A 12,564-nucleotide genomic window follows, 5' to 3' on the forward strand; every position below is an offset into this window, starting at 1 on the left:
TCTTAAATCTAAAGGGTTGGAAGGGCTAAACCATTAAAAAACAAGTATTAACTTGGAAGTGTTGCTTGAAGCAGCTAATGCGACAGAGTTTCACCATTGGAGTCTGGAGATGCTATCTATTATGTATTGAATAGCTACGTATCGTCTATTTGTTTTCTTGAATAACCAAGTTGTGTTTGTCTTGTATATAAATAATCTTATTTGTAAACTATTTCATCTGTCTCAATTCACTTGCTACCACAGCAATTTAGTCTTTAGAACGTTGATTAAAAACATGACAATACTTGGGAGTTAATTGAAAGAAGAGGAGAAAAACAAGTCGAATTGTTGGTGCTTTCTTGTAGTCATGGACTAACTAAACAAGTAAAAGAAAAAAAAAATCATTTGTTGTTAAAAGCGATGGGAATCAAATTCGGCAGCCACTTTCAGAATCAGCTTCCAATATGTTGACTTGAAAACCAAAAAAGGATTTCACACTAAGGGTCCGTTTGGTTGGGCGTAAAATATTTTCAATGTAAAATGATTTTCATGGAAAACTATTTTCATAGAAACAATTTTCCATTGTTTGGTTGCAGGTAAAAAAAGGGATGGAAAATGGGAAAATGGAGGGGGGGTGGAAGGAGGTAGTAAGGGAATAGTGTACAAGACATGGAGGGAAAATAGTTTTCCTTTCCTTTTGAAAAGAAAATGGTTTTTCCATCTTTGTAAAGAAATTTTACTCCCATGGAAAATGATTTTACATTCCTTTGTATACCAAACAATGTAAAATTAGAAGAGGGAGGAAAACACTTTTCATGGAAAATGTTTTACGCTCTACCAAACAGAGCCTAATAGCAAAATACGGTCACAATCACAAAGATGAGATTGGCTTCTCAAATAAGGAAGTTGTTCATGGTTGTTTTTTTTCAGGAAGTTGGTATGATTATAAACTGAATCAAAAAGCAAAATTATACCAAATCACGAACTATATTAATACATATAAAAGCATAATAACATAATCCGGGATACACTTCAAATTATAACAATATAAAAATATTCCAACACGGGACACTGAAAAGATAACCATAAAATCAGGTTCAAGACCGGACTCTTATTTAAAAAAAAAAAAAAAAACACATAAAATGAAGTACTAATTCATTTCTTCTTCTTTTTTCTCCTCTTTCCAGCAGCATTTCAGAGCAGGCTTGGTAAAACCAATCATAGTTGTAGCCTTGCAGAACTTCTGGTAGAATACAGAAGCACCAAAGCTAAGCTCTTCAATGCCACCCTCTTCACGACTGTAACCGTTGGCGTTAACGGTACAGTTTTGCTCCATTGGATAGGCAGCAATATCAGCATTAATAGCTATACTGAACTCACTCGGTTCAAAGCAAGCGAGGACCCTCTCTACCAGCTGGTTCAAATCAATCATCTTAAGGTCATAGCCCACAGCTTCAAAACTCGCGTAACTAAAACCATCTTCTGGAGTTATGTGGATGGTAGAGACAGCAGGTCCTTCAATAGCGTTCATTGAATAACCACAAGGTTCAAAATCAAAGTCACAAATCGCTGAGTCTGGAAGGATCTTACGGATTCCAGAGCTTTCAGTCATCACAGCAGCTGAGTCAGATTGAGCTTTGAAGAACACTGAAGCTTTCTCCTTGTTAAGCCCAGTCATGCACATCTCAAGAGTATAAACAGGGTCATCATAGCTGGCTGTTGTTTCGGCGGATGCACAGTAAACATGCCATTTCTGGGGCTTGGAAGGATTCCCCATCACAAAGGCATTGCTGCCTGCAGCAAGCTTCCCAAAGTAACCATCAAGAACAGCAACTTCTTCGGAGAAGCTGCGGTGAGGGAAAGACTGAGCTCCTGGGAAAATAAAACTGCCACGAGTGTATCGGACAGCTTTGATATCAAGGGATAGGCTTGCAGCCAACTTCAAAATAGGTGGGATTGCAAGGAGCAGCTTCGTAGTCCCACAAGTTTTAATGATGATCTTGTATGAGTACACAAAGAGGCTAGACTCAGATAGAACATATGAGTCTACACTTTCATTCGCAAGAGAGTCAACAATGGTGCACTCAGCAGGGCCAAGGATCTCATCCAACTGATCCTTAGATAAAGCACGGAGGCCCTTCCCGTCAGAATCAACAAAAATACCAGGCTCAAAGAACGTTATCTCTAGCCTCTTTTCATACCCTTCGAATCCAATAGCAGAAATCGTCATGTTGTTGTCGTTGTTGTCTCCAACCATGGGAACCGTCATGGCTAGATTGCTTAAAAGAACGTCTCACAGTCGCAAAGAGGAACCGGAGTTGCAGAGGAAAGAGGGAAGCAGAAGAAGAAAGGAACTTGTAATCAAAAGGTGTTATTTCTAATGCGAAAATTAAAACTAAATTAAACCACTTCACGTGGTCGAGCAGGCGGTGCACGGGGAATATCAGGATGGTTTGCGAGCGCACTGCAGAAGAGACACAAAGAAAGCACAATGAGTAACAGACAGATTAATCTTAATCTTAGACATAAGAATAGAAAGCATACAGAACGAGCTTACGTTTGAGTAAGCAGCAGATCTGAATTTCTTGATTCCTCCTTTTGGTCGAACGTCTTCAATGCCGTAGTCGAGTGGGGTGAACAAGGATTTACTACTACTACTAGAATCGTCTTTACCACCTTTGGATTCCATTAGATCATTCACACTGCATAACAAAACACCCATTAGTACACATGCACAGTATGCAACAACAGATACAAATGAATAAACACAAAAAAAATAGAAGAAACAGAATTAGAAGCCATTAGATACAGAATATTACATGCTTCAATTTCAACAAATCTATCATCGGAATATCTAAATACAATACTGTGAAATGACCATGAAATTAAATGGATCGGAAAAAAAAATAAAGACAAGCACTCTTTTATCAGGGATAAAATTGTTCAGCTACAGTCAAATTACGAGAAAAGTTCAAGAATGCAACGCCATACAAAGATTTTATCTCAAAAAAGGTGGAAAAAAAACATCTACTGCGCTGAAAATTATAAGTAATTCAGATGATTAAATCATAGACATAAAATTAATCTACATGCATTCTTATCAAATTGGAAAACCTTGTCAAATTAACCTCGGCATACAATAAACTTGTCAAAGAAATCAAAGCACATTCTTTTTCCAGGGAAGTGAACACTAAAAGAATTTCTCACAACTAAAATTAATTCAACAACGTAATCAAAGAGATCGCACAACACACAATTCCAGGCAACAAAAATAGCAAAAAATTAAAGAATTTTGATTAAAAATAGAGAAATCAACATCATGGCATCAGATCTAAAGGCATAACATGATAAAATTAAACATTAAACCAAAAATCAAAGAATAATTACACATGTAGATTGCATGCATCAAATCAATCTCACAAAACAAAATCAAAATTCAAAATCTAAACCACAACGAAACGCTATACTAGCAAAAAAAAACCTAAAAACGAAACAAAATAATTCAGATCGACATACAAAATAAAATCAAAAATAACAAAAGATGTAAGAAACTCACAGAAAAAGGGGAAATCAAGAATGAACCAAAAAAACGGCTTCTCTAACCAGCACTTGGATTCTTCAAAATGAAAGAGTTCGAAAATTGCAGCGAATTGAAAACCCTAGGAGAGAGAAAATTGATGCAAGATTGAGGATATGATGAGAAGAGAGATTAGGATGATGATGAATGAATAATAAGAGTGGCGGCTTTTCGAAAGATTAACAGGCTTTTTTTCGATGAGATTTAAAAGATAAGGGAGTTAGGTCATTATATAGGGGGGTTGAGTATCCACCCTAACGCACAGCTGTATGGTAGTGTGAAAAGACGGTATTAACCTTGTAATTTCCGTGGAGGGTACTCAGCCTCACAAAGAATAAATGACTCAGTTAAGCCTTCCCCTTGAAAGGTTCCTGGAATTTTGGTGGCCAGACACGTTCCTAACGCTATTCTTGAATCAAATTCGTGGCTGTAATTTACTCTCATCAAAGTACTATTATTATATTTTTCCTTTTATGGGACAATACTATTTATTTATAGGATCAAGTTATTCACATGAAACTTGAATCCAATTTAATCTAAACTGCATTAATAATTCGAATTGGACTTAAATTATAGTTGAATTGGATTTGGAATGAGTGTTTTTTAAAAATTAAATTTTCGGATTGGATTAATTTCATAACCATTTTGTTAAATATTATTATTATGCTGGTCTAATTTATTTTACTAATTACTCTTATTATTATTATTTATTTTTATATCATTATTATTAAGTATTATTATTATTATATATTGTTTTATTTATTATAGCTTTTACCCATTATTATTACTATTATTATTAGAAGGAATATGGTTTAGGTCAAAAGCACAAATAAACCCACATTTTTTAGCCCATAAACCAATCAAATTGCGTCAAAACAGTTTATGATGTAATTTTGAGCGGTCCCGCCCAATATTATTTTTATTACTAAAGATTATATTATTATTTAAATAGTAAGATTAATTTACTTCTTATATATTATTGTTATTATATAATCATCATCAAGTATTAATATATTAATACAAATAATATAAAATAATTATTATTAATTATCATTATTATCATTATTTATTATTATTAATAATTTATAATTATTAATATTATTTATTCATAACTATCATTTAAAAGTATCCAAATACTATTATTGGTATTCATTATTATTACTTATCATTATAATTATTATTTAATATTCATATTATTATTGTTTAAATATTATTATATATTTATTACATTCAATTTAATTCAATTCAATTCAACCTAATTCAATTTAATTCAGTTCAGTTCAATTCAGCTGTTTTATGTCGAAGAGAACAAACCCTTAATATTGTATATTTATGATTAAGTTTAACTGGATTTTATTCAAAAAAAAAAACTCAAATGGTCCTAACCTTTTCGTTAGAATTTAAAACGCTAACTTGTTGTAAAGCTGAATATTTTGTGTAGTTGAACATGATGTTATGATATTGTTGAATCTTTTGTTGTAATGAACTGAGTTTGTAAAAAATGATAAGTTATTATTAGTTTATTAATTTTTATATAATCAAATGAATTACTTCTATTATCAAATACTAATATTGACGCTCGCACCAAATTTAATTCATTGGAAAACTGAGTTCTAAAAAATTGGATAATTCGGATAGGAACCAATCTAGCTGCAAATTCAGGTTGGATTTGACTCAAAGTCTAATGGGTTCGCGTTCGGATTTGGATTTGAAAATTAAAATTCAAATTTTGTTCCGATTGAGTTGGGTTAGGCCTAAATCTCAACTGTCTTTCACCTCTAATTAATTATGTATATTTCTTCCGTTTTGGTTTACTAGCAACTTTTGAGATTTCGTGTTTCTCGGTATATATAACATTATCCTTCATATTTTATCCTAATATAGATATATAAAAAGGAAAAATAGATTAGAATATCGTAAACTATGAGTTATTTCTAAAATATTCCAACTATTGGGGTTACACCACATAAAATACTCTAGTTACCTAGATAAAAGTTTGCAAGTACGTGACTTGTGGCCTTTCCTTCCCCTTCCCTTTCCCCTTCCTCCCCTTCCCCTTCCCCTTCCCCTTCCTCAACCACTAGTCCCCTCCCCTTCCTCTTCTTCCCCGACCTAGTCTCTATATGTTCTCCTTAGCACTCCATTCGCCATTTCAAATACCAATATTAAAAAATTCACTACAAAATATCATTAGCCCACATATTTCTTTTATAAAGGAAAGAAACAACTAGTGTGGATCCCAAGGTTTGGGCTACCATAAAGCGTACTTTTAAATGATTACAACGAAAGGGATATCAGGAACATCAAACCCGTATGTAACATTAGTTGTCGTGTGACCTTAATGAGTCATCCATTTCGCACAACATTAGCCTCACGGAACGCAGGACCTCATCAAACTATTTCATATCTTCATTGCATCTAAGATAAAAGAGCTAATAGTCTATTGAATTTTTCAAATGTGTTTAATAGATCGGATAGCAGCCAAATTATTCCTCTCAATAATAAGATTTTTATACCCAAAGAAGTAGCCCCCCTAATGTCCTCTCTCAGACCCAATGCTTCTGCAACAATAATAAAAACCAACGAATCAAACACTAGCACCACACAACAATAGTTTTCCTTCCGAGTCAGAATGACAAAACCAAAGGAAACCTGACCATTAAAAAGCTTGGAACCATCAAAACTTAATTTATAAAAAGTGGTTGGAGGAATATGCCACTAACTCGATCCCGATTCTTAGACCTACATGTAGACAAACAAACCGTATTTCTAGGAGGCAATGAGAGCTTAGCATCAATTCAGCCACAGAAAACCCATTCATGAAGTCTAATTTCATGTGCATAAGCTCTTAACATAGCACCAACTTCAACGAAGAACAAGACTCTTGACTGAATACTACCTCATTAATGTTATACCAAATGAACCACCAATTAATAACAAAAAATTCAATTTGAGAAATCGAAAAATAAGATTTCACCTTTAAGAGGTGATCCACAAAAGAAGAACCATTCAAAATAATTGGGGAAGACACCCAATTCATATGACTATTGAGATCCTCAAACACATCAATAGCAAAAGGATAACTAGAAAGGAGATGAGAGGTATCCTCAAAATGATAATTACAAAAAAAAATACTAAATAGGAAGAAAAACATGACTAAATTCCAACCTTTTCTTTGTAGGCAGACCATTGTGGCAAATTTTCCTAAATATAACTTTATTTCAGGGGAACCTTCCACTTCCAGATCCAATGAAAGACAAGTATGCTCATACGAAAAAGAATCTAAACCTTGAAGTAACTATACTCCTGATTTAATAGAATAATCTCCATCAAGCAAGAGACCCCAAAGCAATTCATAAGGGATTTGATTAGTAGGAATAAATAATTTAGTCACTGCAGTGGTAACAACTGGAGGGATATATTGGACAAGAAGAGATTTATCCCATTGACGATACCGATTAATAAAATAATATTTGAATTTCATACTATCAGCCCCACTAACAATAGGACAAATATCTCAAAATAGATAATTAAACACCCAATTGTCATACCAAAATGAAATATTCTCCCCATTTGTCGGCGCACATTCTATCTTAAACCTTTATTAAAGAACTTCGTAATTCCATAAGCTTTGTTATTACCAAGAAACATTAGTTTTAACTTTATAAGAAATTAGATCCTCCTCTTTTAGATACTCTTTCTTAACTAATAAATTTACCCATACATTCTGTAGGAAGACAATAATCTTCCAAAGAAGCTAAAACTAGAGAGCAATATTATTAATCTTAGCTTACATAAGCCTTAAACCTCCAATTTTTTTCGGTCTACAAAACTTGTCCCACCCAATCAAATTTGGAGATTTAGCATCCGAAGTTGCTCCAGAAAAAAATTCCTATAGCGTTTATTAAGAAAAGCAAGGATTGTCAGAGGTAAAGTAAAGCTTTGCATTTGACAATTGCCTTTTGTAGCTAAATTAGATTAAATAAGTATAGCCTTACCCGTCTAAGAGAGGAAATTAACTCTCCATTCAGTAAGTTGAGAGGACAGTACACTTTCTCTTGAATTTCACCAAACGTAGCATTCATAACTTTACTACTAATAACTTGACATCCAAGATATTTACCTAATGATAACGGTTCCTCCATTCGTAATATACTAACAAATTTAGCACAAACTACTCCTGACATATTTTGAGTATATTGCAAGGCGCACTTATTAAAATTAACAAGTTGATCTGTCATAGAACAAAACTTATCTAAATTATTTTTGATAGTGTGACAACTTTCTTCAATAGCTTTAGCAAACACCATAGTATCATTTTCAAATGTTAAAAAAGAAATTTTGACTATTGAGTGACCTAATTTAATATATTTTGTTCCCATTTAACTTGCTTGGTGTAGTTGACAAGCTAAGAATCTGCAAATAAAATAAAAATGTATCAAAGAACATAGCGGAGCATTGATCGCGCTTAACAACTAGATACTACATGTATCAAATAACATACCGGTGCGTTCCCATAATATGTTAGACAATAAAATGTTTGTATTAATTACGATCTATGTGAGTGTTTTCTTCACCTTGTTCTTTCTTAACTTTTCTTACTTTTTCTTAACTTTTCCAACTTTTTTAAAAAAAACTTTTCTTAACTTTACTTCTTACCATATTTATTTATTTCTGAACTTTTCTTGTTTTTATAAACTTTTCTAAAAATAAACAAAAAAACACCTAAAAAGATTTTAGGCTTTCTCTCTTGTCTTATTAATGGCACTAAAGGAAAAGAAGAAGCCAACGAGTAAGTCGACGAGAAGCTCCATCGACGAGAAGCTCCAACGGATAAGAAGCTAAAAGTCGACAAGAAGCTTCCAAAAGAAGTTGGAATCGCCACCACTAGAGAAAGAAGAAGAAGAGATCGACGAAGAACGTCAAAACCTACAAGATCTAGATTTATGACGTGTATGCACCTCGTGGAAATTAGGAGAAATACTCTAATTAAGGATTAAGAAAATTGGATCTTTATTTAAAGTAAACTAAGAAATAGTACTCTTGTTACCACGAGAACTAGAGGGTTTCTCACTAATTGCGACCAGGAGATACACACAAACCTTAATCGGTGTGTTTTTTGTACGATCACCAAGGTTTAATGCTCAATGCACTCGAATTAAACTCAATCTCTAATACATTTCATCAATGGAGTTACAATATAAATAACAACTAATAAACAAACTAATTAAGTCATAATCTAACTCAACTAGCTAAACAAGATAACTAAGACTAACCACACACAACTAAGTATTTAGCAAGATAACTATATAAGACTCCTAGTTAAGCTAAACACACACAACATACCTAACATCTGAATCACACGACAACTATTATGACTCATAAACAAAGTAAATAACCATGACTCTTATGATTAAGGAAAATTAGACTCCTAACATAATACTATAATAGGATTTCCACTTAATCATTTTACACGCCTAGATCAAATAAAACACTAAAAAAAACCTAAAGTTCAAACCATGTAAAACCTCCCAAAGTGGAAAGTAAAACCATGGAAACAAAACTAGTACAAGTATCAAGAAAGTCCCATAAAGATAAAGAACTTCCAAGGAGCCTTCATGAAACCGCAAGAAAGGAACCATGATTCAATTGTGCTTTCAGTTTCGCATCAATTTCTTGCTCAATCTCTGCTTCAATTTCTCAACATTTGAATAACTTTTTGGTTTTATCTTTTTCGAAATATTTTCTGACCTAGAAATTTATTTTTTCCGAAATTGATTTTTTGAAATATTTTCGAGCTACGACGACAAATTTGAGGAGAAAATGAAGAAACATAAAAATCTTAAGAACTTGCAAAGGAGAAGAAATGGCGGTGGGTCACAAACTCACAATAACTCATTTTAGGTTACATATTGATAGACTTGTATTTGACTCTGACGCTAAACTCATTTTTTGGGATGTGAATCATTTGATATTTTAGTTCTCGAACACTAGATATGTATGCAGAACATTTTGCTTGCATGTCTCTAATATTTCGAAAAGGATAGGGATTGTGACTATTAATAAGGTTTACTACTAAGAGAAAAAAACGTTTTTTTTCACCAAATACTCCTGGCAAAAAAAGATTATTAACCAGATACCCCAAATTTTTTCAAAATTCACCATATACCCCTAACTTATAAAAAAAAATGACACAAAATGTCCGTAATGACTAACGACGATTAACTATGTTAGTCATTAATTAACCCTAAAAAATCCTAATTCACTCTAAAAATCCTAAGTTAACCCTAATAACTCTAAAAACCCTAAGTAACCCTAAAAACCCTAACTAACCCTAACCCAAACCCAATCCCACCAGCCCCACCTAATCACAACCCCAACCTCACTAGCCCCCTCCCCCACAGCAGCTACGTAGTCCCCCTCCTCTTCCTCGACAACCCCCACGCATCCCCCTCCCCCTCCCCGACAGCCTCCATTTAGGCCCTCCTCCCCTTGACCTCCTTCACGCCTCCCCCTTCCTCACTCTCGTCGGCGCACTTGTCAACACCAGCTGAAAATTCTCGCGTTCAACACCAGCTTTTGTCTACTAAATCCTCCATCACACTCGCCAGCACACTCGTCAACACCAAATCCTTAGTCGTCAGCGGCGGTGGTGTTGTGTGTGCTATTGAGGATTTCGGGAGAGGGGGAGGGATGCGAGGGAGGAGGCGCAATTGTGGAGGTTTAAAAAGAGATGGGTAGCTGTGGGCTGGGGGTGGGGATGGGAAGGGGAGATCGGGGAAGGGGGTTGCGGGGGAGGGGGCTGGTGGGGGGTTAGGTGGGGGTGGGGTCAGGTGGTGGGGCTGGGGTTGGGAGGCTGGTGGGACTGAGCTTGGGTTAGGGTGAGATAAAGTCAGGGTTACTTAGGGATATATGGTTAATTGGGGTTTTTAGGGTTCACTAGAGTTACTTAAGGTTTTTAGGATTAATGACTAAAGGAGTTAACCTTCGTTAGTTATTAAGGGAATTCTGATGTATTTTTTTAGAAATTTAGGGTTATATGGTGAATTCGAAAAAAGGTTGGGGTATCTGGTGAATAAATTTTTTTGTCATGGATATTTGGTGAAAAAACAATATATAATTAGGCCTTACTAATCTCAAATTCTAAACTCGCAAATGTTTAGCCAACGTCTTAGGAATCAGGGCCTTGGAATTGTTAATGCCCTCACAAAATTTGCGTTGGAGATTTTGCTCTAGTGAACCTTGAGGCAAGGTTGTAGGATTTGGATTGTCAGTCGAGTGAGTAGGGAATGTGGCGTCATCAAGAAGAGAGAGAGAGAAAAGTGATGAAAATGAGATGATACCGAAATTGCAGATTTTGTAAGGCATTAACAATTGATATTAGTATATAAATTATTGTGTCACCCATCTCCATGATTATTGTTAATGTATACACAAATAACATTGATATTAGTATACGAATAATTGATATTGGTATATAAATATGTGTAGTCCGTGTTATTTGTGTTGGAGCTTATATCATTATATACATGTGAGATTTTCGTCTACCCAAGATGCATTATTTGGATTATCTTTTACTTATAAGTTACTATCTATTAATGCCATTTTGTTAATAACTTTTCTATCATTTTTTCAAAAAATTATAGTTAAAGTGACCGTCGGATCAGGATCAATATCATGATCTAATTTGGGAAAAAGAAAAAGGGTGGTGTCGTGGTGGGGTCCGGGGTTTTCAATGGAAACCAAATCACTTGCAAAGGCAATCACTTTGGAACCGATCAAGGAGATGGCCTTCTTGTGGTTAAGGCTCTTTAAAGTACTTTATAAATGAATAGGTAACAATTCCTTTAATTGTTTCAAGAGAGTATATGACTGACACATATATGTGCAATAATTCATCCACCGATAACTGGATGAGAGACAAAAATACAATTTAATTATTTTTTTATGAGTAGAACTAACTTAGACTAACACCTTAGTCTCGGGGACAACCTAAAACATTCTTTTGGATGATAAGGGAGATATCCATACAGTAAGGAGGAAACTAATATAATAAGAAAGGATAGTCATGCGCCTTCCTAGCCATAAAATCAGCAGCTTTGTTAGCTTCACGAAAGCAGTGAAGAAACTGACACTCTTGGAACTGACGAGCACCCACACCTACATCTTTAACAATGTTAGAAATCTCTCAAGGAATACGCCAAGAATTCTTCATAGACTTGATGACTCCTAAATTATTGCCTTCTATAATGAGATGAGATATATTAAGGAAAGAGGCTCCTTTAATTCCTTCTCTAAGAGACCAAGCCTCAACTTGAATAATTGAAATATGAGAACCCAGAGACTTAGTACCAGCTAACATAAATTCGCCATAACTATTTCTAATCACAAAACCTAAAAGAAGCATTGCCATTACTAACTTTAGAACCGTCAAAATTTATTAGATTGCAAAATTTTGAAGGAGGGGGCACCAAATGAGATTAGAACCCGCATGAGTTTTTTAATTGTTTTTTTTTTCTTGTTGGTGCCATTAATTTAAATGATTTGATTGCATGTGCGAAGTACATTAAAATACTTCTATTTTACAATAAAATCTAGTACAAGATGCTTCATTTTTTTAGGGTATGTTCTCTTCGGCATAAAACAGTTGAACCGAACCGAATTGAATCGAATTGAATTGAACTGAACTGAATGGAACTGAATTGAATGAATGGTGATATGTGAGAGTAAAAGTATTGCCAAAAGTTGAACTGAACTGAATTGAACTGAATTGAACTGAATTGAAAATAAGTTGGAGAGAACATACCCTTAATTGGGAAAAGAAAACTAGGCACAACCTTGAACTAAGGACCACCCTAAAGTATCCTTATAGATAATTGAGAGGAAAAGTGAATTATATATAGAAAACCAATAACAATGCGAAAAAGACTCGTGCCCTTGGTGTGTTATGAAATCCACTGCTTCACTAATCTCCTTAAAACCATTAATGATTGATGGAGACGGAATGA

At 34.4% G+C, this 12,564-nt stretch overlaps 1 protein-coding gene across 1 annotated transcript; it reads right to left on the reverse strand.

The window, feature by feature from the left end:
• Positions 1–947: 947 nt before the first annotated feature.
• LOC104896306 (S-adenosylmethionine decarboxylase proenzyme) lies at positions 948–2,421 on the reverse strand. Its single transcript, XM_010683037.4, has one exon. It carries the CDS (start codon positions 2,246–2,248, stop codon positions 1,130–1,132), a length of 1,119 nt encoding a protein of 372 aa, XP_010681339.3. The 5' UTR covers positions 2,249–2,421; the 3' UTR covers positions 948–1,129.
• Between the last annotated feature and the right edge of the window lie 10,143 nt (positions 2,422–12,564).

The sequence above is a fragment of the Beta vulgaris genome, chromosome 6, assembly GCF_026745355.1.
Source record: "Beta vulgaris subsp. vulgaris cultivar EL10 chromosome 6, EL10.2, whole genome shotgun sequence".
NCBI lineage: Eukaryota > Viridiplantae > Streptophyta > Magnoliopsida > Caryophyllales > Amaranthaceae > Beta > Beta vulgaris.